Source organism: Callospermophilus lateralis, chromosome 1, assembly GCF_048772815.1.
Source record: "Callospermophilus lateralis isolate mCalLat2 chromosome 1, mCalLat2.hap1, whole genome shotgun sequence".
Lineage (NCBI taxonomy): Eukaryota > Metazoa > Chordata > Mammalia > Rodentia > Sciuridae > Callospermophilus > Callospermophilus lateralis.
Window position 1 is genome coordinate 7847798 of NC_135305.1, and position 26630 is coordinate 7874427.

The 26630-nt window shown below is 49.9% G+C and overlaps 1 protein-coding gene across 1 annotated transcript; it reads right to left on the bottom strand.

Moving 5' to 3' along the window:
* On the bottom strand, window positions 1-23925 carry Znf282 (zinc finger protein 282). The gene is made up of 8 exons (XM_076832185.2): window positions 23679-23925; window positions 21170-21589; window positions 13774-13900; window positions 13194-13313; window positions 10838-10957; window positions 9010-9123; window positions 8079-8192; window positions 1-2467 (listed from the first exon to the last, which is right to left on the bottom strand). The coding sequence occupies exons 1-8, from the start codon at window positions 23841-23843 to the stop codon at window positions 1614-1616; spliced, it is 2034 nt and encodes a 677-aa protein (XP_076688300.2). The 5' UTR covers window positions 23844-23925; the 3' UTR covers window positions 1-1613.
* Window positions 23926-26630: the final 2705 nt, after the last annotated feature.

The window sequence follows — 26630 nt, forward strand, 5'->3', positions numbered from 1 at the left end:
TGCAATCTGGATACCTTTTATTTAATTTCAACAATTCCCTTTGCACGGCAAAAAGGGGTCTGAGGAAAGCAGAGGAGCGCAGATGAACAGAAGGGCAGAAGCAGAGCGCTCACAAAGGTGATGCGGCAGAGTGCTGGCCGCCCACCGCGCTCCGGTGGCTAGGAGAGAAGCAGGATCCATGGGAGGAGCAGGAAAAGCCATTTTTGACACAAAAAAAAAAAAGGGTCCTGGGGCATGCCACCCCACCCCAGTGCCTGGCCATGCAAGACGCTGAAATGGAGACTGTGGCCCCTGGGGCTGTGGTGCCCAGAGCCACGGAGCGATGCACCAACACGTAAGGGAGTCCTTTGCGCGCTTCCCAAGGCGCCTGCAGGGTCAGAGCATAGTAGTCTGTGTCCATGTCCATGAGCATGGTCAGGTAACAGATAGCACCAATTGGGAGGCCCAGGGCAGGAAAGAGACTGAGGCTCGAACTCTAGCACCCACTTGTGCAGCCCTCCTGGGCAGAGACTCATTCCTTGGTGGCTGCTCGGGCAGCAAAGGCCTCTCCCTCTCCCCTGGAGAATTGGAGAAAATCATCAAGGGAGGTCTGACCCAGAGCACCGCTGCCTCTGGAGGGCGGGGCCTCACTGTGCAGTGAAAAGCTGCTGCTGCCCCGGATTGAGGGGCTGGAGGCGGGAAGGACAGGCTCGGGGTGAGTGCGCTACTGCCCAGGTGTCTCTCACAGAAAGAGCCTTCTGGAGCACAAATCTGGGCATCTTTGTAGCCAATCTGTTCCCCACCCCCAGTAACCCAGGAGTTGGCCCCTGATGCTTTTAATTTTAGGGGAGGGGGTGTCAAGGGAAGGAAAGAGACCAGGAAGGCCAGGCCAGAGTGGTCTCAGACGACGGAGGTAGGCAGTGTGTGTGGTGGGTACACTGCGCTGGGCCGGAGCCCTGGTGCGGCTCCACCACGCTCTTCTCGTGTGATCTTGGGTAAACCATCTCACCTGTGTCTCACTTTCCTCAGTTACCACGTCAGGAAAATCCTACCCCACCTATCAGAGGGATAGGCTAAGGGTGAAAATAGATAACGGATAGAAAACACTTTTAAAAAAGTATAAAGCGCTATTCAAACGCGAGGCAGTGTTGTCATCGTGAGGAGGTTACCCTTAGCGCATCCCTCAGCTCACCAGTGCACCTTGGCTTCCTTTACAGGGCGTCTCCTAACCTTAGGATTATATTTCCTTATTTCAGAAGGGTTTAGAGACTCCCTGGTCACTTCCCCTGATCACAACAATCTGCGGCCCCAGTGGCCAATAGGCACACTAGGTGGGCCGAGTGTGTCCAATGACTCTCACCTCCTTGCTGTCCCTCTGGCATCTTCCTGGGTGGCGCGGTCCACCCTATGAGATGAGGTGGGCTGTCCATTCTGGCTGGACAAGCCTAGGGTACCCCTGTCCAACCCTCAGGGGAACCCTATATGGAGTGCAATTTCTTGTGCCCGATTTCCAGCAGGTGGTGAGAAGAGGGCGGGAAGGTGCACCAAGAAGGATGGGGCAGGATGGTAGGTCCTCCGGAGCCCCTCGCCCGCCTCCGGCTCCATCCTGGCCCTCCCCCGCCCCCAGCCCAGCCCTAGTCTCGCTCGGGTGGGGCCTGGAGCGGCCGAGGGGCATTAAGGCCCGGGCCGCCACTGTGCACACGAAGGTGGTCCTTGAGTGACTCCTTGTAGCGGAAGCTCTTTCCGCACTCTCCGCACGTATAGGGCCGCTCGCCCGTGTGGATGCGCTGGTGCTTGAGCAGGTTCTGCTTGCGGATGAAGCTCTTCCCACAGAGCGCGCACTGGAAGGGCCGCTCGCCTGTGTGCAGCCGCTGGTGGTTCTGCAGGTGCTCCTTGCGGCTGTAGGTCTTCTCGCACTCGGAGCATTTGTAGGGCCGTTCACCTCGGTGCGTCATCTGGTGGCGGATGAGGCCCGAGTGGCAGTTGAAGCTCTTCTCACACTCGGCGCATTCATAGGGCCGCTCCTTGGTGTGGCTGCGGTGGTGGATGATGAGGCTCTTACGCACGCCGAAGCTCTTGCCACACTCGGGGCACGAGTAGGGTTTGCTGCGTGCACCATGGGCCAAGAGGCTCCGCCGCAAACCACCTGGGCAGCAGCTGCCACAGCCTCCACCTGCACCAGTGCCACCACCAGTGCCACTGCCGCCGCCGCCGCCGCCGCCGCCGCCACCGCCGCCGCCACCACCGCTACCACCGCCACCTCCGCTGCCACTGCTCCCTGCACTGCCTTCCCCACCTGGTGGTGCCTCGCCCACGGTGCGCTCCCCTGGGAGGGCTGGAAAGCCCTCATCCAGCAGCCCCCGGCTCCCGGGGCCACCAGGGTTCTCAGGCACTGCCAATGTCGGCAGGCTCTGCTGGTGAGACTGAGGCTGGGGCTGGGGCTGAGCAGGGGCCTGGGGTGGGTTCTTCACCAGTAGCAGGCTGTCACCTGGGGGAAAACAGGAAGAAGTGACATACTGACAGTGCTCTTACTTAGGACCCCACACTGTTCCTGAGAAAGGGACCAGGTCACAGGCTATCTGGGCCTAAGTTTCTCTAAAAATGAGGAGATTGAGCAGATGATAGGTGGCTGTCTGTATGGCCCTCTGCCTGACGAAGTCATGTGCTGGGAAGCACTAGAAGCAGCCAGGCAGGTGGCAGGTGGGGACAGGAAAGCCTTCCAGGAGGCTGAAGCTAAGGGGTAGGGGCCTGCAATCCAAAAGCCACCTTGAAAGGTACAGTGCCTGGAAATAATTAGACTTAATCGCAATCTAATGAACAATGATAATTTATCTCTGGAGATTTTCTCAATGGTAGGAAAAGAACTTCCCAGAATTTTCCACAGTAAAAATCAGTCTAGAGGTCTAAAGGAATGTATACAGGGAGCTGGGACCACAGTTAGCCCAGATGGATCTGTAGTCAGGGCAATAACAGGCTGGGCAGCTGGGCAGTGTGAGTGCCACCCAGGCCTGATGGCCCCTGGCTCCTGACAACGCAGCCTGCTGCTTTTCTTTGCACACCGGAGTCTCCAGGCCACTAGGCCACAGCTCTCCACTGCCTTGGGGGCTAGTGGGAGACAAAGTCCAAACCCTGAGCATCAGAACAGTGTCTTTAGTGCCCAACCCAGGAGGCACCTAAGTGCTCCTTCTGTTTAGATGTCTTCTTGTGCCTCCACTTCTGTCTGCTCCCTAGTCTCTAGCTCCAGCCTGGAAAAGCCCCATCTACCACTTAGGGGCAGCCTGTGGTGGAACTGTGAAGAAGTTGGACCCACTCCCACCTCTTCTTGGTGTACCTTTCAGTGCTCCCACTTCTGTCCAGGCCCCAACTGAAGCCACCTCCCAAACTGCACCTGCCCTGTTTCCACCCCACTCTTCATACTCAAGACCTGCTCTGAATGCCTGTAACAGGTCAGGCCCAGCACCACACCACCACCACCACCACCACTCCACCCAGGTAGGCAGACAGCTTCCTCTATGGGACACTGGCAAGGCCAGAAGCAAAATAAAGTTTGCCTGCCTCAATTCAGGATGTCTCAGAATGGCCATGCCAGCTCCGGGGCATTCTGGGCCATTGGCTATGGCCCTGTGTAACTGCATTGAGTCTTTGCCACTCCTTCTACTCTATCTGGCTACTCTTTATTCCTTCACAGATGCCTTTCCCAAAGGGTGGCAAAGAAACTAGGGGATCATAGCCCTCTGGAGATGCTTCCCTTGGAAGCCAACCTAGGACATTCCTACCCAGACTAAGTCTTCAAACTCAGCATGAGAAGCAGTCCAGCTCTGTCTCGCCATGTTCCATGCACCCAGACTTTGTTCTCTTTGCCTTACCTAATTTGGCTCTCCAGGACAATCCCTCCATGGCAAACACTTGTCGCATTTTGCTCTTCTCCCCAGTGTGCTTCCCTGGGGAACCCCAATTCTGTGACTGCACTCAAGTGCCTGAGGCTACTGCAGAAAGCTGCAGAACTCTCATAAGGTGACCGTATGCTGCACTGTCTTGGCTTTTTTCTCTAGTGGGTTCTGCCTTTCCTTTCTACCACAATTATGTCATATCACCTCCTCCTCCAATGGTGCCCGCTCAGGCATGGCCAAGAGGGCTTCTCCTTGATTTCCTTTTAGTAATTAATTCAGATATAAGCATGTGATTGAGTTCTGGCAAAGGGTGGGAAAAGTTTGCTTCTTTAACTCTATTTTTTGGGGGGTGGGAGTACTGGGGATTGAACCTAGGGTTGCTTAACCATTGAGCAACACCCCTAACCCTTCTTATATTTTTGGGGGGAGACAGGCTCTCGCTAATTTGCTGAGGCTGGCTTTGAACTCCTGATCCTCCTGCCTCAGCCTCTTGAGCTGCTGGGGTTACAGGCGTGGGCCACCACAACTAGCTTGCTTCTTTACTCTTGAAGGCAGTTCAATTAAAACCCCAACTGGGACCCCTTGTGCCCCAGCCCCAGCTGCCTTCATTTATTGGCTTCTTTTCATAGCCATTTTAACTAAGAGTTACCTAAACTTGCTTTTAGCACTTCTTCACCTCTCTTTCCCCTTTTTATTAGGGTCAGGCATGTGCCCTCACCACTCCAATGAGAATGTTGTCAAGGTTAACAACACTCTCCAATGCCCCCCTGTAGTGTATGTCCAACCTCTCATAGCTGTGACATAATCGGCTCCTCCCTCCCTCCTCTTCTCCCAGCTTTGGTAGGGCCATGCTCTTCTGGTTCCTACCAGGCCTGGGCCTGGGATTTCTTTTAATTCTTTGTCAACACTGTCTCCAGAATTTACACAGTCCTTAGGCTTAAAACAGCCCATGTGTAATAATTTCACTGCCTTTGTCCTTGGTTCCTGGACCAGTCTCTAAATCCTTGGAATTTCCTGTGTTTTTGTTGCCCACAGTGGACTCTGATGGAGTGCTGATGATGAGGTGACTCACGGGCCTCTAAAGAATTGAAGTTACAAGCTGGGCGCAGTGGCACATGCCTATAATCCAGCAGCTCAGGAAGCCGAGGCAGAAGGATCGTGAGTTCAAAGCCGGACTCAGCAATGGTGAGGCGTTAAGCAACTCAGTGACCCTGTTTAGAGACCCTGTCTCTAAATAAAATACAAAATAGGGCTGGGGATGTGGCTCAGTGGTCAAGTGCCCCTGAGTTCAATCCCCGGAACCAAAAAAAAAAAAAAAATAGGGTTGAAGTTAATAAGATGACTCAGGATGGAGCTGGCCATGCCAGAAAGATCAACCATATGATAACAGGGCTGGGGCTTCCAGTGCAATCTCCAGGGAAAGGAAGAGGGCTAGAGATTAAGTTGAGCCTCTTGGTCAGTGACCCAGTCAGTCATAGCTACAAAAACCCAATAAGCACTGTGACCAGTGACGCTCAGGCATGCTTCCCTGGTGGGCAACACTCTGCATACTGTCACACATTAGGGTGCTGGGAAGGTGATAGGTCCTGACTCCATAGGGAACAGACAATGGGAACTTCATGATTAGGACCCTCCCAGACCTAGACTTATGATTCTTCCTTTGGCTGGGTCTGATTTAAACCCTTTGGCTATAATAACATTGCAATTATAAATGTGGCAAGCTTCTGAATTTTGTGAGGCTTTATATAGCACATGTTTGAACCAGTGGGAAAGTGGGAACCCAGAATTTGTAGCTAGCTGGTCAGAAATGAGGGTGGCCTGGGATCCCCATGCTGGTGGCTGTACCTGAAGGGAGGGCAGTGTTGTGCAGTACAGTGGCCTCAACTGGTGAAGTGTGGCCTAACTCTAGGGGGCTAATGTGAAGTCACTGCAGCCTATAGCTCCCAAATCAATTCAGCTCTGAGCTCTCTCTTGAACTTCAGACTCTCATGCTCATCTTGGACACTGCCACTTGGATGTGACCTCAAATCTCAACAGGTACTAACTGGGATAGTTGGTGTCCACAGCTACCTGGCTGTTTCCCAGGGATGCGCACTTCAGCAAGGGGCACTGCATTCACCCACTTCCTCAGGCCAGACCCAGGAGTCATTCTTGGGTCCTCACCCCACCTGCATCCATCATCCACAGCTCCAAAGGCTTCCTCCCCATGTGCACTGCTGCTGTGCCAACTCTGAGCAACCACCATCTCTTCACCAGCACCAGAGCAGAGCTACGAGCCTCTGAAACACCTCCTTGTTTCCTCAGCTTTGGCTCAATCCACACCCACCCCTTGTCCATACCTAAACTGACCTTGTGAAAATGGAAACCAGATCCTGTCACGATCCTGCGGAAAACCCTCTGCTTTAGTCTCCTTTGTTGTTAGAACACAATCCAAACTCTAACTTGGCTCCTAAGTTCTGCCTGCCTTCCCAGCCTCACTCCCAAAGCTTCCTGGGCCTTTGCCCTGCTCTCCCTCGCCTGGTCCACTCTTGCAGACAATCTATGGCCAGCTCCTTCTCAGGTTGCTGAGCACACTCAGCTCTCACTTCTCTGGGAGGCATTTTCTGGGGGCTCTGCTCAGAGCCCTGCCGTGTCCCTTCCTCCTGTTTTCCTGGCCCATCACCCTCGGGGCACTTGCCACAGCCTGGCATTGCCCTGGCTGCTCATGGGCTTGCTTATCTTCCATCCTCTTCCCACAGAAGGAAAAGTCTTTCTGACCTGCTTACTCTCACGCTGAGACACACAGGGCACAGAGTGGGCACTAAGGAAACACTGGCTAAATAAACAGAAAGTAGAGAAGGTTTTGGCCCCAGGCAGTGAATAATGTGGGCTGAGATCAAGGGGGCACTTCCAAAGCAAATTCTGTGGATGTGGGTACCTGGATAAGGTAGCCCAGCTACAATGTAGCTGGCCACCATTCCTTCCAGAAGCACATGGTAGTCACTGGGCTCCAAAGTCCTATTCAGAGCTCCTGCTTTGCACATTAACTTTAGATGAGGTGGATTTTTACCCTGTTTACACTAACTTTCTGAGAGTAGAGACTCAACACATACTCGTTAATAGGTAAAATCAGAAATCTCTTTTACTAAATTGTAATGTCCACTTAGGTAGCGGTCTCACTTTAGTCAAGCAGGACACCAGTTCCTCCTCTTGCATAGCCAGGGCTGGGGAAGAAGACTGGCAGACACAGGTCTCACCTACCACCCTCTCCCCTTATAACCCCAGTCCAAAAGACTCTTTCACATAATTTAAAGAGTCCTTCCGGGGCTGGGGATGTGGCTCAAGCAGTAGCATGCTTGCCTGGCATGCACGTGGTGCTGGGTTTGATCCTCATCACCACATAAAAATACAATAAAGATATTGTGTCCACTATAAAACATAAAAAAAAAAAAAAAAAAGAGTCCTTCCATCTGTCCCTGGCAACACCAAACTAGGTTGGCTTTAAACCTCAAAAGAAATGACGGCTGATATACTAGTTTCAAATTCCAACATTAATAAGCAGGAGGCAGGCTCCCTTTGGAAGACAAGAAATAGGACCTGATAGATAGACTATCATGACTTGCGTGGGGAAAGACATTTCCAGATACTCCTGTCTCTCTGATGCTGGGTTCAAAGGCATCCCAAAGATAAAACAGGACAAAGCAAACTGTCCTATGGGTTGTCAAAGCCATACCAAAGTAGGAAAATGGACTGGTCATTTATGAAGCCTGGCAAGCTCTCCAGGGGCCTTCCTAGATCTGTCCCCAGCCCTGTATGGTCCCAGGCAAAGGCTCCTCCAGGTAGACTAGCTCATAGCCAACCTGGAAGAATTAGAAAGCAGCACCGAGGACCAGGGCTGGGGCAGAAGCTCCTGGCAAGGCCTGATGAGCTGGTCCTGTGGCTTCAAGGCCAGAGCTAGGATGGTGGCCAGGTTAGGGAGGGGGCTGCTGTTGCTCCCTCTTGTGCTGTGTTCAGTCTCCTGGCATTCCTTGACATCCCACCATGTCAACAGGTACAAAGAGTTCTGCTCTAAATCCCATCTAAACCAAGGGCAGGCACTGTTCTCTCATCCCAACAGTTCCTCCAGTTTCTGAAAGACTGCCACCAACACATCACCCCAAAAAGGGGAGGCTGAGGCCAGCAACCCTGGTCAAAACACCCAGGGATCCTGATGGAGGGCGTATTACTCACTGGGGCCAGAGTCCAGTCCAAGCTCTCCTTCCATTGTGTCTCGAGGGCCCCAAGGATACGGCTGCTCCTCCTGCTTGATCCAGGACAAAATGTCATGTGCCGAGATGAGAGACTCTATTTTCAGGAAAGAAGGTTCATTATACTTCATTCTCTCCCAGCTGTTATCCCACAGAAGGATGGAAAGCCATTGCATGCAGAGGCTCTGGCCATGTGGAAGGTGGTGTCTTGGGCATCCATGCTATATTTATGGGGTCCTTCTTGCCCTCTCAAGCCTTCCTACATGGGCTCTCACTCATGCTACACAATTCAAAGCTGCCAGAGAGGAGGAAGCTCATCTCAAAGCCTGGGCAGCAACAAAGTCAGACTGGAACCCAGGACTTCCAACTGTCCACTGAGCCCCAGAGGGATGGGGCCAGGCCAGGCCAGAGGAAGACTCAGCTCTGATAGCCCACAGTGCCATGGCTGATTGGTCTGACTCAGAAATTTGGTGATGCAGAACCAGCAATCAAAGCCACTGACAAGACCCATGTGAAGCCTGAGGACTCTTTACCAGGGAGACTCTGCTTCACCATCTGCCCTGGGTCCCTTTAATTTCTCCCTTGATAAGTTGAAAAATTACAAAGACCCTTAGACTTTGCTTCTTATCCTCTCTTCCTGGTATGGGGCTGGGATAAGACTTCAGTGCCAGAGCTTCCAGAAGGGATAACAGGGGACCTCCCCAGCTCTGCCAACGTTCACAAGTCACAGAGCCCAATTGGGTGAGCCTGCATCAGATTGTCAAAACTTGGTGCTAGGCCCCGGCTTCAATCCCCAGCACCACAAAAGAAAGAAAGAAAAAAAAAAATTGGTACTACGGTAATTTTAGTATTAGTTCCTTTGATATAATAAATGATTTCTTTGACCTCAATATTCATTCTGACATTTTCCTCACCTGAATTGGGGTCTGTGGGAATATCTCTTTCTGCCAAATCCTGCTGATCCCATACGCACTGCTGCTCTTCCTGCTTAATCCGGGACAAGAGGTCCTGGGCAGAGATGGGGGAGTCTATTCATGGGAACAAGAGCAGCAAAGGTGTTAATGAAATGAAATCATCACCAGTTTGTGTTTTGAGTAAATCTATGATTTCATGCAATTATCTGTTTCCCCTAAAAATCAGGCATGTATGTAACTAAATTATTCTAATTAGCCAAAGAGTCAAGTCATTCTGGCCACAATGTATCTGTGGTTGCAAATTAGTAGATTTCACAGGGGAATGACATAACAGTGACTTTAAGGTACAAGGTGTCTTTGTGCTCCGAAGACAATTTCCTAGAATGAGGTACCCACTCTATTGCTGCGACCACTATGAGAGGAGGGATCCTTATGCGGGCATTTCCCAGGAAAATGACCCCTTTCAGGAAGTTTTTTTATCTAAGTCATTTGAACAGGACTTTTCTAAGATGAGAGAAAAGATCCCACATCCTCTTTCTTCCACTATTAAACCCAATTTACCTTTTATTGCCTTCTTATCTCCAGGTCTCTCTAAAGAGAGCAATACTTGGTGTTTTCCAGAATTTCCTGATGCCCAGGGAGAAACAATTCTTTCCCTAGATGCTACTATCACTTGCTTATGGGTCTGAGGCTTTGCCTAAGGGAGTCAAGGTATGGAGCTCTAACGAGTGGACGAGGAGGGAGCCACAGTATGTTAATCTATCTTGTGATGGTTTGCTTCTGTGTATCAACTTGGGTTGGCCAGATATTTGGTCAAATGTTATTCTAGATGTTTCTAACAAGTATGCTTTTTGGATGAGACTACATATGAAGTCAAAATGTGGGTAGGCTTCATTCAACCTGAAAACTCTGATAGAAAAGGTGGAGTTTGCCAAGGAAAAGGAACACCTTCAGCAGATGGCTTGAGGCTTGAGCTGCAGCATCAGCTCTTCCCAGGCCTCCACCCCTGGCCTGCTTGGGAACTGCAGACTTGCTCGCCTCCACAATTGCTAAGCCAATCCCTTAAAACAACCTCTCTCTCTTTACACACACACAAACACATACAACATTGGTTCTGCTGCCACACCAAACTCTGACTCACACACACACCTGCTACAGAGCCCGGCTGGAATGCCATCAGGAGCAGCTCCCCCAAGACCCACATGATACTTGGGCAAAGCACTGAAAAGTCTTCTGGGTCAGGGGGCAGGTTTTACTGGTCTCTATATTCTGTCCCCAGCAAGTCTAGTAAAGTGCCTTGCACTTAGTACTTTGGCAGTGATACCAGTTTTTGTTTGTTTGTTTGCTTGTTTTTGGTACTGGGGATTTAACCCAGGGGTGCTTACCCATTGAGCCACATCCTCAGCCCTTTTTATTTTTTATTTTGAGACAGGTTCTCGCTAAGTTGCTTAGGGCCTTGCTAAGTTGCTGAGGCTGGCTTTGAACTTGTGATCCTCCTGGCTCAGCCTCCCAAGTCACTGGGATTATAGATGTATACTATCTTGGTGATACTGTTATTAAGGAAGAGGAAAAATAGTCCAAACCTAATAATAGAAAGATGAATGCAAAGAGAACAAGCAAAGCCTGGGTATAGTCATGAACTGTCAATGCTGTGTGCCATGTCAACACCCCTAAAGAGATCCTGCCTTAGCCCAGTCCTGCACCCGCAATGTGCTTTCATTGCTGGTGCAGCCTCTGGTCTGGCACAAACACAGACACCCCTGGAGTTATGAACTGTGCGCACCCACTCCACTCCCATCTTGGGCCGGAAGGCTGTTGGCTCACTCACCGGTGATAGATTCTGTGGGGATGGCTCTTTCCTCCAGGCCCCGCTGGCCCCGGACACACAGAGCTCCTTCTCGCTTCACTTGGGAGGATGCATCCTGTGCAGGCACCAGGGGTTCTGTTCCTGCAGACAGAGAATCACACTGTTTTTCCGTATACCAGTCACCAGCACATTTGGGGTCAGGAGCATGGCTGCCCGCACTTGCAGGTGAGAGCAGGGGTCTCCGGTCCTGGATAACCCTGGGGAATAGAAGGTCCCAACAGAGAAGTGACCAACATTCAGAAAAAGGGGCAGGCAAGCAGCAAAATGAGGTATAAGAGGGTTAGAAAGACTGGACACAATCCCACAACATACGACTCAGGTAATGAAGACTTGGCCAGGTGTTTGACCTCTGACTGCAGTGATTTGTCCTTGCTTTTCACTGAAGTGGCCAGAAACAGACATACACGTGCATGTTTGTGTGCATATATATGTATGTAAATATATATTTACACACATGCAAATCATACATTTACATGATTTGATTAGTTGCAGGCAGGTTGGGCAGAGGCACAGCTAAGCCTCGATGCTGGGTGGGTAAAGCACAGCATCCTTAAACATAAAAGACAACACATCCTTTAGTAGAACCCAAGATGTGGCAAAAGGGCAGTTTCCTCTTCTGGTATTCTACTGTGCAATGTACTAGCTCCTGGCAGGTGACATTTAGGCAATAGAAAGAGACTTGGTGAGGAATCTGAAGATGGGGATCCTGGTTTCAACTCTACCGACTCAATGCATGAGTCATTTCACTCTCTGGGTTTCAGCTGCTGCTGCTTCTATAAAATAGGCAAGTGGTCTCTTTGCTCAGTCCCAAGATGGTTTGATAACTCAATGAAATTGTGGACTTTATGGTGCCTGAAATGTAAAAAAACTACCACGTAATACTAGAGACTGCACGGACAGCTGCTGAACTCAGACATCTGCAGTCTTGATGAAGACGGGGCAGGAGTCTCTGAGCTGGAACAGCCAAGAGGCAAATCCATGGAGACAGAGAGGGTCGTGGTTGCCAGGGCTGGAGCAAAGGGGAGAGGGCAGTGGCTGCTAAGGGGTATGAGGTTTCTCATAATGAAAACATTCTGGAATTATACAGTAGTGACGATTGCACTCAGTTAACTACTGAATTATATACTTTAAAAGGGTGATTTTTTTTTTTAAGTTGGATCTTTTGTTTTATTTATTAATACGTGGTGCTGGGGATCGAACCCAGGGCCTCACACAGGCCAGGCCAGCACTCCACCACTGAGCCACAACTACAACTCCTAAAAGGGTGATTTTTTTTTTTTTAACATGTTGTGGACCTTTATTTTATTCATTTATTTATATGTGGTGCTGAGAATCGAATCCAGTGCCTCACACAGGCTAGGCAAGCACTCTACTGCTGAGCCACAATCCCAGCCCTAAAAGGGTGATTTTTATTGCTCATAAATTTCATCTTGATAAAAGAGCTGGGCATAGTAGTGCACACCTGTAACTCCAGTTATTTGGGAGGCTGAGGCTGAAGGATTGTGAGTGTAAGTCCAACCTGCATAACATAGTGAGAGCTCATTGAGAGAGAGAGAGAGAGAAGGTTGGGAAAGTGAGGCAGGGGGCTGGGGGTGAGTGTTCATGCTGTTGGGCAGAAGACTGGCTTGAGGGCCAGACTTCACCCTGTCAACACTGCTGCTCGGAGAGCTGAGGCCCAGGGGACAGACTCTAGGGCAGAGCTGAGACTAGAACCCTGGTGCCTTCTGTCCCAGTTTTTGAATGCTGGCCAGGTGGGGTTCCCAGGGAACCGATTCCTTTAGGACTTGAAGTTCTTTGCTGAGTGAGGAAAGAGCATCGCAGGGTAAGTGTGCGCAGGAGGTGTGTGTCTGGGCAAGAATGAGGCATGAGTGAAACCGCAGACTACACCTGGGCAAGGAGCTGGGCCCAGCAGAACTGTGCCTCCACAGCAGACTCCCCTTTCACCTCCGTCAGCCTCCTGGATCCGAGGCAGGGAGCCTCTGGTGGCTCCCAGGCTTAAGTTCTCTGCTCCCCACCAGGCCTGGGAGGTGTCACAAGCCCACATACTTTCTTGACTCTCCACCCAGCTTACCTGTGAGTCCAAAGCTACACAGCTTTAATAAACCAAAAGATAAGTGTCCATGTTGAGATTTCAGGCCCCAAGACCTCTTCCTGTAAGTGACCACCACATTTCAACTGCAGCAGAACTGGCCCCCAGGAGGACTCAAGACACTCCCTCTTGCCCAAACACCGTAGCGCCCCCAGCCTGGTGTATAGGCCACCCGGCTCTCCTCTCCTGCCCTCCCCTGGACCTGGCACTCTCTTTGGCAGCCCTTACCTGTGTCTGTATCTACTGGGATTTCTCTCTCTTCAGGGTGACGTTGCTCCCACACGCAAGGCTCTTCCCTGGGCTCCACCGGGGCTGGAGCATCTGGCTTGGGCACAGGGCCATCTGTGTCTGGAAGTGAGAGGGAAGGGAAGGAAGTTGGCCAGTGACCCCAGATCCAGGATGACGGGGGAGCTGTCTGCCAGCTACCTCTCCACCTGAGCACCCCTCTACGTGGCAGCAGTCACCTAGCAAGGTAGGTAACCTCTTAGGAGGAACCTTGAAGACAAGCAGACAGATTCCCAGACTTCTAGTGTAGAAAGAGCTGGTCTCCGAAAGCTGACGTCACATAAACTTGGGCTTATCCCAACTGTTGGGATGGAGAGTGTAGTGAGGTGCAGATGTGAGATTTTCCTGTCTTCTAAAATAGTAGTAGTGCACAGAGAATTTTAGGCGAGAGCCCTGAGGCCAGGCGTTTATTTTCACCCTGTTATAAACTCTCTCGAGCACCAATAGCAAATCATTTCTTTGCATTAGGCTGACACACCCCCTCCAGAGACGGCTCACAGGTGGAGAGGGGAGGTGTCCTTACCCAGGGACATCAGTGTTTTGTAGTTCTCCTTAACTAGGTTGTTGTAGAGCTCCTTCTGCCACTCGTCCAGGTTCTTCCACTCGTCCTCAGAGAAGTAAACCGCAATGTCGACAAAAGTCACAGGGACCTGGGACAATAAGGGTTTCAGCTTCGTGCCTGCTGCCCACCTGACTGGCTCCACTTCTCCTGCGAAGTAAAGGAGCCAACCCGCCCCAGAGCCCGGCCTGCACTCTGTGCGTTCCAACCTCTGGATCCCAGCCCAAGGCAGCCCACTTCGGATTCTATCCCCTGGACCTTCTTGTGCTTCCAACAGCCTTGATGGTCAACTTTGCCCACCCACTTTTTAAAAAGTATTTAGCGATGTCCTTTGTTATTTCACTTCTAGGTCAACTGGATTCTTAAAGGCAAAGCTGAAGTCAATGAGCCTCTCCTGGTGTATGGGATGACAGAGGTGTGGGAGGGTCTCAGAATGGGGATCGGTGACCCAAGTACCATAAAGCTCTGTGATGAAACCTGAATTTCAGGTGAGGTTACCCCTGAGGACAAAGTTACATTTCTGTCACTAAAACTTGTACAATCCAAAGCCATGTATGTGTGAAAGCTCCAGGTCTTGGTGTGTCGTGCATGAGGAAGTGCCACTGTGGCCTGTCATCACTCATGTCAGTCACTTGTCAATTGAAGTGTTCTGATCTGTCACATAAAGCCGGGGTTTCAGTTTGACCAGGAACCTCGTGTGTACTCATCTCAGCCTTCACCAGCTCGACCTCACCTTGGACCAAATCGTTCAAATTGGTTTCATTTCTGTGATTTGAATCAGTGGACTTCCCTCTCTGACCGTGTGGGTCTCCCACTTACCACTTTCACATCTCTGCTGAACCAGCCGCTGCTCTCACTCTGAAATTCAGCCCCCCAATTCTCCTCCCCTCCCTAGTCCTCATTCATCAGTCTTTATACCTGCAATATTTTTTTTTAAAGAGAGTGAGAGAGGAGAGAGAGAGAGAGAGAGAGAGAGAGAATTTTTTGATATTTATTTTTTTTTTTAGTTATCGGCGGACACAACATCTTTGTTTGTATGTGGTGCTGAGAATCGAACCCAGGCCGCACGCATGCCAGGCGAGCGCGCTACCACTTGAGCCACATCCCCAGCCCTATACCTGCAATTACAGGACCAAAACTGACCTGTATGGCACCTTGGTGCAAATGAGAAGGAGACAGCACAGTCAGGTGCACAGCCTCGTGAGGGGGCGGCACCTACATGCCAATTAGAAATGTCAGCCTTTGAGCCAGGTGCACATAATTCCTGCAAAGGTGATCTACACAGCTGTGCAGAGTGGCACTGTCCCTACTAACAGTTCACCATCCATCTTTAAAAATCAGGCTTAGAAAATGGAGGAACATTGATGGGGCAAAGGGGAGGGAGGGGTGGGGAGTTTGCAGAGGGTTAGGAAAGATGGTGGAATGAGATGGACATCATTACTTGAGGTATGTATGACTGCAAATATGGTGGGATGCTACATTGTATACAACCATAGAAGTGTAAAGTTGTGCTGCAATTGTGTACAATGAATCAAAATGCATTCTGCTGTCATATATACCTAATTAAAATTTTAAAAAATCAGGCTTAGAACTTGTAACTAGAGCTAGCACAGACATGGCCTCTTTTCTTCATTTTAAGTCCCTGTTCCTAGATAAAACTCATGAAATTCTGAAGAGAATATCTACCATGAATTCACATCATGTCTCAGGCTGCCCAGGAGTCTTTGGTGACCTCTGGTTAACATCCTGCTCTGTCCCTTCGGAGGCTGGTTTCAAACTTTCCACTGCTCCACAGCTTTCTTCTCTGACCGTCCTGCACCTGCCTCTGTCTTTGACCTCAGGTAGAGACTGGCAAGCTGCTTCCTTGCCCTTTCCTTCTTGCCAAAGCAAACCTGCTGATAGGTGCCCTTTACTTCTCCTCTACCTGTTGCCCTTTCCTCTTTTGCATGTTCAGCTCCTCCTCTCTCCCACCGCCTTTCTCTTTTGGGTCATCCCAGGCTGAGAAAACCTTCACTCAAAGCTGCTACCTTTGGTTAATCTATTCTCAATCTTCACTTGACACATTCCAAGGGACATACTCTGCTTGTGTCCTCCGTTCTCTGAAACCACCGCCTGGAAGGTCCTGGGCCACCAGCGGCTGTAACCCTTACCCTTTCAGACCTCTTTGAAAGGTCAGACCACCTTTCTAGAATTTTTGCCTGCTTGGTTCCCATTACTGTGCTGCCTGCTGTCCAACTGGCTCACGTCTTCTTTACTGTTTTCTCCTCTTCTTCCAGGACGAGGCTCTGTCCCGACTCCTCCCTGCTTCTCCACTTTTCCACTGGCTTTCTAGGCAGCACCATTTAATTGTCTTTAAGTATCTCAAACTGAAGGTATCCAAAGCCTATCTTTCCAACACACCAGCTCCTCTGCTTCACTTTACCATTTTTTTTTTTGGAAAATCAATATTCAGAATTCCATTCTCATGTGTAGAAACAGGCATCACTTTTTAATGACTTTATTGTGACAGGATATAACAGAAGTCTGAGGCCTGGTTTGAGACTGCCAGCAGCCTCTGATCCACCTGGACAGGAGAGACTACCCAGAATGAGCTAGGAACCAACTAACAGACACAACAGAACCTGACAGGCCCATAGAGATTTGACAGTATCCCTCCTAAATCCAGCAGATAAAGAAAACGCACCTTGCACACCAAGAGCACATAATGAACCATAACTGTGGCCAGCAATGTGCATTAACATACTCATGGTGCTTTACAGTTGTGGTGGTTTTCAAATGTCATGAAATTTTGATAGGTGGAGTTGAATTCTTCTCCTGAGTATGGGCAGGACTTGGTAACTCACTTCTAACAAATATATAAAGAAGTAGTGGTACACAACTTCTAAAACTGGTCATAAAAGACACTGCAGTTCCATCCTGGTCTCTCTCCACTGGACCCCTCATGAGAGGGGGCATGGGTGTGGACACATTGTGAGGATGCTCAAGTAGTCCTAGTGGAGTCCACATGGTAAGGGACCTGCCAGCAGCCAGGTGAATGAGCTGTCTTGGAAGTAGACCTGCCAGCCACAGTCAAGCCTTCAAATAATCACACCCCCAGCCAAAAGCCAGGATGATTATTCAAGGGAATAATCCAGAAGCTCCCAACTAAGCTACTTCTGAATTCCTGACCCACGGAAACTGCAAGATAATAATTATTTTTTAGACTGCTACATTTATGACACAGCAATAGGTAACTAACAAGGACCCACAAAATGTTTTTCCATAAACAAAACCAATGCCTCCTCATGATTCTATGAAGCCAGCACAGTAGCGTCTTCATGCTACAGACGGTTAACACTGGGGCTCACAGCGATTAGCTATAAGTTTACTTAATTGCTCAGACTTCATTTCTTTAAAGAGGAATTGAGGAGGCTCAGAGATCATGAAAACACATGCTTAACGCATCGTAGAAAACCAGAAGTGGACAGTCAAGACTCAACCAAGTCCCCTGATCCACATCCCAGAACCACTCCCTCATCATGCAGGGGCACACCACAGTTGAGACTCTGAGGCTTCATCCAACACAGAGAACACCTAACAGTGCTACATGAGGACAGAATGCTGAGTTAAAACACGTGGTACAGACAGGCGCAAAGGGCAGGGTGTGAGCAGATGCTGATTGTGATAGGCAAGCAACATCTGCAAAATCCCACTCAATGCTGTGCAGGGAACAAAGTCCCTATGACAATCCAGTATGTGAAGGCTTGACAAATAAATTCAAGGGGCAGCTCTGGCAAAGTTGATGGGTTGGGCTCCTTGCCACCCGCGGAGACATGTGAGACCTAATCCCTTCCACGGAGCTGCTAGCTGTCCAGCTGAAGCGCCACCACCTTGGGCATACCAACTCTGAGCCAGGTGCCGTGACAAACACTTGAACCAAACAGAACTGACATTCTTGTCAGGGAAAGCGAACCAAGAAGCCAAAAAAAAGGTGTAAATATTTAAGATGCTGATGGCATAAGTGCTCAGAGGAAGACCAAAGCAGGGACAGGCAACGGCATGCAGGAGGGATGTGGTTCTTCTCATAGGGTGGCTACAGAAGGGTCCACGATAAAGTGATGGCTGAGCAGACCTCTGAAGGAAGCCGGGAGGTTGGGGAGAAACTATGCAGATGACCAGGAAGTGTCCATGGAAGGAGCTTCTCAGTGGAATGTCCCTGAACTGGGAGCCTGTGTGGGAAGCTGGAGGACTGTCAGAGGCCAGGGTGTAACGGGGAGTGTGGTGGGGAACACATAAAACTTATGCTTTTATTCTGAGTAAGATGGGAAGCCATTTGGAAAGTTTAGGCATCTGTGACCAATTTATGTTAAAGGAATCACTCTAGCTGCTCTGTTGAGAGTAGACAGAATGGGAGAGGGGCAAGGGTGGAGACCAAGAGACCAGGCAGGAACTGCAGCAATACCAAGATGAGGTGAGGTGTGGTCACACAGTACATGTATACTGGAAGGTGAGAGAAAGAGAGGAGACAAGAAGTACTCCAAGGCTTTGGTCTGAGTGACTGAATAGGATGGAACTGTCATCAGTAGAGACGAGGATGACCTTGAGCAGAACAGGCTTCAAGCAGAATACCCAGAGTTCATTTTGGTTATATTAAATCTAAGATATTTATCTCTAAATGGAGGCTGAATTTACAGGTGGGAACATGAGTCTGGCATTCAAGAAGGAAGTCTGGATAGGGCAGAGAGTAGAAGGGACAGAATATATTTGGGGGTTGACAATACACACATTGCATTTAAAACCATGGGACTCAGGGCTGGGGATGTGGCTCAAGCGGTAGCACGCTCGCCTGGCATGCGTGCGGCCCAGGTTCGATCCTCAGCACACATACAAAAAAAAATAACAAAAAACAACGATGTTGAATCAAATGTATGAAATATGATATGTCAAGAACTATGTAATGTTTTGAACAATCAATAATAAAAATAAAAATAAAACTATGGGACTGGAGGAAATCATGAGGAAGTGACTGTAAATAAGAGCAAAAGGCTGAGATGAGCCCACCGCTACAAACTGTAAGATGTTGGGAAAAGGAGGCGAACCCAGGAGAGCAGGCTGAGAAGGAGCAGCTACTGGGTAGAGAAGGAGTCAAGAGCAGCATCCTGGGAGCAGGTCAAAGGCGCGCCAAGGACAGAGTGGCTACCTGCACACAACGCTGCTGATGGGTCAGGAGGATGAAGACTGAGACCTGATCAGTGGCTTTAACACCGTGGACCTTATTAGGGCCTGGGTAAGACCCATACGACAGAAGGGAGGGAACCCAAGCCTGATCAGAGTGGGTTCCAGAGAGAATTATCCAATTACCAGTTTACTGGAACACTAAGAATAGAGGAACATGCTCAGTGGGACCAGGAGGGATGCCATCAGCAGAAGCCAGGCAGTGAGACACTAGACAGGACTGATAGCCCAGTTCCTCTCACAGATGAAGTGCAAGGAAAAACAGAGATGAAGGAGAAATCTACATATTAAAAAAGACGAAGACATGTCAATCACAATGTGTGGACCTTATTTAAATTCTTATTTAAAAAAAAATAGAAAAAAGAAAGGAAGGAATGATTAATTGAAAATCTAGACACCACAGGACACTGGAGTGGGGTGAGGTTTCTCCTGTGGCAGTGGTGCCAACATGGAGTTTATTTATTTTTATTAATGCATTTTAATTTTATAGATAGTGGTCTTTCTTGTGTGTTTACTTATTTATCTGTTGGTACTGAGTATTGAAGGCAGGGGCACTTTACCACTGAGCCACATCCCCAGCCCTATCTATCCATCTATCTATCTATCTATCTATCTATTTATTTTAAATTTTGAGACAGGGTCCCTCCCTAAGTTGCACAGGGCCTTGCTATTTGCTAAGGCTGGTCTCAAATTTGTGATCCTGCTGACTTGGTCTCCTGAATTGTGGGGATTACAGGTGAGTGCCACTGCACCTGGCCAATATATTTATTTTTAAAGAGTTATTACCTTTTAGAATTAATACTGATATATTTATGAACAAAGTTATTGACATCTGGCATTTGCTTCAAAATTAAAAGAGTCAGGTTCCATTTGTGTACAATGTGTCAAGATGTATTCCACTACCATGTGTGACTGATTGGAACAAATTTAAAAAAAAAAAAAAAAGTAGAAGAGAGACCAGTAGAATAGAAAAAGGGGAACAAGGGGAGGGGAGGGAGGAGAGGAAAAGGAGAGGGACTGGAGAAGGAAATTGATCAAATTATACTGTCTTATGGTGTGAACAAATTTAAAAAAAGAAAGAAAGAAAAAAGGCAGAGTCATATAAATCCTATTTGGGATAACATAAGACAGTAAATAAATTTTATTTCTCTGAAAAAAAATAAAAGGAGTGAGGAAGTGGGCAGGCATTCAGAAGAAACAGGATCAGTCAGGCTTGATGACCACTGAAGCCAGCGGTAGGTGCACAGGGCTTCCGTCATTTTATTCTATCTGCTTTAGTATGTGTTTGAATATTCTATAATAGAAATCTGGGGAGAAGAGAATGGGGGTGAGAGAACAGGCGATAACAAGTGTACACTTCTAAAAGACTCTTTTAAAGGATTCTGCTCTCCAGGAGAACAGAAAATGAGGTGCTAAGTGGAGGGAGGTGCAGGGCCGGGGAGGTTGAGTTCCTGAGACAGGTGGGTCATGGAGTGTTGGAGTGCCGAGGACCAGGAAAGAGAAGAGCGCTGAGAGGCAGATGGCACAGATGCTAGGGTAGCCTCCTAGAAGAGGGGATGTGGATGGACACCAAGCCTCAGTGGCAATGACCAGGGCACTGGGGCAACAGGTGCAGGAATGTGATGCCACACAAGGAAGCCTCCTCTGAGAGTCTCCAGACTCAGAGAAATCGAAATCAGGGCATCAATGAGAGCAGCGCTGACCAGCCAGAAGAAAGCAGAAATGATTCCGCCAAAAAGGGCCCACCTGAGTTTAGTGATCCAGATTTAAAAGCCAGTACATTCACTGTGGTTTGGGGTCTATCCCCAGCCATGGTTTGGACAAGCAGGTACAAAGGTAACCAATGACAAACTGTCACTGGTCAGCTCTCAAGTGGAAAAACCAAATAGTGAAGGTCTTTGCAGCCAGCCAGGAACTCTGGGAGGGCATGGGGTAATGAGACCAGGCTCCAAGGCAAGCACACGCGGAAGAACCTGCTGCACAGGGCTGCAGGGAGGACGTTCAAGACCAGGCTAAGGAGAGAGAGGCTTCACCACGACACTGAATGAGACAGCCAGGGAAGCCTGGGAAGCCTGACAGCTGGAATAGGGGCTTCTTCCCTTGCGCAGTTGCTCACCTCCGGCCCTGCCGCTGACCCCCCACTTACCTTGGGTGCCTCCCCCTTGCTGCCGGGAGGCAGCCGCAGGACCCAGAAATTCCTGTTGCGCAGCAGGTTCTCCAGGTTCTCCAGCCGCCGCTGCAACAGCCCGTACTCCTGCAGCAGGGTGCCCAGCACGGCCCACTTGCTCTCCATGTGGTTGCCGAACTCCACGGCCGTCTTCTCGCAGTCGGCCAGCTTCTTCTCGGCGGTCCCGGTGCGTCCCTCCAGGTTCAGCAGCTGACTGGCTTGGGCGTCCACCTTCCTCTCCACAGCCTGAATGGCAGCCACCACGGTCCAGAGTGAGATCTCCGCCGTGGGCAACTGGGGCTCCCGCATCATGCGGTCAGGGAAGACGGGCGCCCTATCTGGGAAGGGTGGGAACTGAAAAGGCATTGGTCGCCGGGCATCCATGTCCCATTCTTGAGCCTGTGTGCAGAGGGAAAAAGTGACAGCCCAGGATGAGAATATGCGTGAGAGGGGAAAGTGGCTTGAGAACAGGGGACAATTAATCAAATGCCACCGATTGTCTTTCTTCTGCCAAGCCCTACCTCCAGCCATGGTATTCATTAATGCTCCCAGCAAAAGTGAGAGCAGTCATCTAGCCCTCCCCCAAACCGTAGCCCACCTCCTGCCTGTGGGGAGTCAGACTGGCCACCAATTCACCTACTTTGACATCTGGAAGTCAAGGCTGTGGGCCCTTGTCTAAAATGTTCAGACTCTCTCTCTGAACAGAGCAGCTGTTTTCTTCATGGGCTAGATTTAATTGTAAACTTCATATTTGCCTCCTGTTTTTTGTTTCAGGGTAAGAATTTTCATGTAAACTTTCTGATGCTAATCTTCCCAGCAATCTCTCAGCAGGTTAGGACAAGAATGATTATCTCTACTTTAAAGATGATGAAATTGAGGCATGGAGAAGCAGCTGGTCATTCCATAGTACCACCCTGCACAGCCAACAGGCACACCTGTGGGTGCTACAGGTAATGCCAACCTTTCAGGTATGTGCTGCTACCACCATTCCTATTAGGGCTGCAGACCAGGGAAATACCACATGCCCAAGCTAGAGAACAGGCAAGCAGGGGTGGGGGGGCTTGTTGTTTCCCTTTTCCTTATAAGATTATTCTTTCATAAATATGTTGCAAAATGAAAATAGATTAACTAAAAAATGTCATTCATTCAAAATTCTTCATTCAAGAGGAGGGGACATCCCTCACCCTCCACAAGGGCTAAGAGTAAAAGCTCTGGGACCCCTCCCTGCTTCCTGAGACGTCCTCCATTATCTTTCTGCACAGAATCCTCACCCCAAGAGTAAGGCCAATGGGTGCAGGTTGGGGGCTAAGCGCTATGTCTAGAAAGGAGAGTGGAGGGTGGCCACAGTTCTTTGGGGATCTGAGAACCAGTGACATACTCTTCTAGTATTCAGGGCTCCACAGGCTGAGAACCAATTCTTCCTGCTTGGGTCAAGAGGAGGTTTCACTTTTTGTTCTCCCTGTTGCTGTGAAGAGGCCCTCCTGCTGGGAAAGTGGAGGGATTTGGCTTTGAGGTGGACTGGACAGGCCAGTGACAAGCATACCTGCTACTCTCCCAAACTCAGAAGCTGTCCCCACAGTGTCCTGAGACTCCCTCTGGGAGAGAGGAGAGCAGGCTCTGGGGCTGCAGTCCTGGCTGGGTAAGGCCCGTTGCCTCTTCATCAAAGCCACCCACAGGGCTCAGGGAGGCTGCACTCTGACCTAGCCAGAGAAGAGGGCAAGGGCTGCCAGTGGAAGTTTGAAGACCTGAAGCTGACAATCGATCAAAGAATACACAGCAGCTCCTGGCTGGCTCCTCCGGTGGGAGCAAAGGGGCCTCTGCGGAGGCCATTCGAGGGTGCTCAGGCCTCAGAACCTCTTCCCTGGGTTCTATGTCAGCCTGGGGCGCTGGTTCTCAAACGTAGCACCTGAGATCACGTTGGAGCCTAAAGAAAGACCGGCGCCTCCTCCAACCCCAGGGGCTGGAGCTGACCGTTCAGGGACGCGGCTTGGGCGGCGTCAGTTGTCTTCGGAGCTGCTCACAGGACTCCAATATGCGGCCAAGTTCGCCGACCCAAGACAACCAAGTCACCTCCCCACAGTCCCTTCCCAGGATCGCACCGGTGCCGAGGAAAAGTGGGTGGCTCATTATACTTGGGAGAGATGGCGCTGAAACATTTTGCGATCTTGTCGTCCACCTGGCTGCGGTGTAACCTGGACGAGGCGATCGCCCTGCGGCGGAGCAGGAGGCCTGCCGCGAGCCTCAGTCTGCCCGCGAAGGGCGGCGGGCGCCGTCCCGGGCAGGGCCGGGCGCGCACGGGCGGGACAGCGGCTCGCGGCCGCGCGGCACGGCCTGCCGCCCGGGGCCTGCGCCGGGGCCGCGGCTGGCCCATTGCGCCTCCCGCCGCCGGGGGCCGCGTCCGGCGCTGCACGACGGGCCCGCGAGGCTGGAGGCCCGGCCCGCCCCGCCCCCACGGCAGGCGCGGCCATGGCGCCCGGGGCTCACCCACCTGCATGGGCGGCATTCCCTCAGCCATTTCCCCGCGCAGCGCCGGCTCCTGGTGGCAGACCTCCTCCGGGGGCAGAGCCTGGGCCCAGCTCCAGCTCCCGCTGTCCAGCCCCAGGCCCTGGATGCCCAGCTGCTGAGGCTGCGGCCGTGTTGACACAAACTGCATCCTGGGAGTGCTGTTCCCCGCTCGGGCCGGCCAGGGAGAAGAAGAACGTTTTCCAGGCGCCTTCCCCCTCGCCGGGGCCGGACAGCTCCATCTACAGCCCGTAGGAGCAAACAGTCCCCTTCGGCGGCGCTCCCCGCCCTCCGCAGCCGGCGCGCCAGCCAATGGCTTCGGAGCTCCTGCCCGCCCGCGGGGGCTGGCCGCGGCCACTCTGGGCTGGAGCCACCGCCGCCCGCAGAGCGATGTGGCGGCTCCGCCCGAGGTCAGGGGTCCGCGCGACGGCCTGCCTTCAAGTCCCAAGCAAGGCAGGGCCCTGTACTGCGGGCCTGTTTCCTGCTAATTCTACAAATATATTGGGCATCCCAGGAGAAAATGGTGCCTTCTGAAATTTTTACTGAAACGTTTACTGAATACCTACTATGCTCCAGGTACTCTTAGGCAGAGGGTGCAGCTTCACAGTTGTAGACACCTGAGTTTAAATTCCAAATCGCCACTTGCTAGCTGTGACTTTGAGCAATTTAACTTCTCCGAGCCTCACGTTTTCCTCCCATATATATTTTTTCTTTTTAATTTACTTTATATTTTATCTTTTTTTCCCCCTCCCATATAAATGAAGAAAATAATGCCTACCTTGGTCTATTTTAATGCTGTGAAATTAAATGAGATGAGACTTTTGCCTGGCATATAGTGGGCACTCAGGGAAGACAGTTACCCTTCACCCAAGGAGAAGTCCTTATAATTATCAGCAATATAGTGTCTACCTGGTCTCCCTAAAGGACCAGTGCTTATCTTAAGAACAGAGATCTCCAAGTCTTATCACCCCCTGAGAGACAGACCTACTGGTGCCTGAGTTCCATTGCACTTAGTAAAATAAAGAACATTATGGGCCCAAGGGAGACACGTGTTTACAGTTCTATATTCAGAAGGGCCATTATCAAGTACATACTTTCTCTGTTAGGCACACTTCCAGGATATAGAAAGAAGTATTTCATGGAGTTAGTATTATCCTCAGGGAGATTAGGGACTGATAAAGGTTATGCTCCCAGAACTCAGCGATTTCCCTTCTTTCCTGGCCTCAAGCTGCCTCCCTCTGTTGTAAATATAATGTCAATATTATTAGGGGAACCAGACTAATTCATTTCTGCCAGCAAGCCACACCTCAGAGCACACATTCTGACCCACAGAGCATCAACTATCTCCCCTCTTTGCTAGAGATAGGGAATGGAGGACTAGGTCAGTCCCAAGCATGCAAGTATCTTTTTAGGATAAAATTGTTAAGATTACTTCCCTTCCTTTTTAATAAGTTATAGCTACAACTCTTTTTATACAAAAGATGGTGCATTTATATACTTTCTCCTTTGCAGAGGTTGGATTTTCACCTGGCCATCCACATCTTCACCACTTGTGACCAGAGTGGCTGCTCAGAGCCTAGAAAAAACAGACCATAAAAACCCATAATGGATACAAGCAGAAGGGTAGACATTTGGGGTGTTTAAGGAGTACTTCCCTAAAGGAAAAAACAAAGGGCACAAGGAGGGAGCTACTAAAGCCACACAGGTCATGGACCCTACTATTGGTACTGCAGTGACAAAGGGCTAATGAGGCTGAGACATCGGACGGTGGAAACCCATCCTGCCCTTGGAGATGTCCTTGAGTTGTCCTTGAGGAAAATGTCAAGTATCATGGTTACAACAGATTTCTTGGAAGGCCCCAGGCCTGGCCCCTTGACCTGTCAGGTCGGCCTTGATGCCTTCCTTCTCTCCACCTGGAAATTCTATAGCTACTGCAATGGATAGGGCATTTGAAGTGGTAGATGCTCAACTAATGGATGCCAGAGGGGCCAAAAGAGAGGGGATTCGTAAAACTGGAACATTTATTTATCTACCATTTTCTAAATCATTATCACCATTTTCTGGTGCTGTGTTCTTTCAACAACTCCCGAGATTTATTTGAGGGAAACCTCTGGACTCACTCTTGGCTAAGGGAAGAAGATAACCAGATCTGTTCTTTTGACTTAGTTTCACCCGCCTCTCATTTAACAAGCAGGTCAAGAACTACCAAGGTGGCCCATAGGAAAGGGAGATGAGGACAGCCTCAGAGCCTCGGGCTCTCTTCCCACTGGCATGTCCATGTTCACAGGTTCCCATCTTCACTTTCACTTCACACTGTGCCTATGGGTTTGAATGTAGTTCAGTGGTAGAGCACTTGCCTGGACATGTAAGGCACCCTAAGTAGTGCATAAAAATAAATATAATAAAGGTATGTGTCCAACTACAACTAAAAAACAATATCTAAAAAAATAAAAGACAGGGCTGGGGTTGTGGCTCAGGGGCAGGGCACTCACCTAGCATGCGTGAGGCAGTGGGTTCCATCCTCAGCACCATATGAAAATAAAGATATTACGTTCACCTATAACTAGAAAATAAATATTAAAAAATAAAAATGAATAAATAAAGACACTGTGCCTAGTCAGACCCACCTCCATGGGAGGTCAATGCTTTAGGCTACAATGTCACTGACCTCCTCACCTCTAGAGGCAGAGATTTCTGAGGGGATGGGTACTCAGAGTAAAGTGACAGAGCTCCAAGACCACTGTACTGAAAGGAGGGTTGATGTGGGGCCACAGCCAAATGTTTTGAGTAACTTTACAAAAGTTTTAAGGGCAATTTGCTCTTGCCAAAGAGTTTTCAGCATCCTTCTTACAGACCCACCTTTTGCCAACATTTTAACTCACCCATCTCTCTTCCAAAAATGTTTGCTTTAAGCCTATGCAAAGTTTGGGAATATACT

What these genes read in the sequence shown, in the direction of transcription:
- Znf282 (XM_076832185.2), bottom strand. Translation starts at nt 23,843, where the DNA reads ATGCAGTTTGTGTCAACACGGCCGCAGCCTCAGCAGCTGGGCATCCAG. An exon ending in CAAAACACTGATGTCCCTGG is followed by an intron (nt 13,314 to 13,773) that starts GTAAGGACACCT and finishes TCTCACTTCCAG; the next exon opens with ACACAGATGGCCCTGTGCCC. An exon ending in TCCCACAGACCCCAATTCAG is followed by an intron (nt 8,193 to 9,009) that starts GTGAGGAAAATG and finishes TCCTGAAAATAG; the next exon opens with AGTCTCTCATCTCGGCACAT.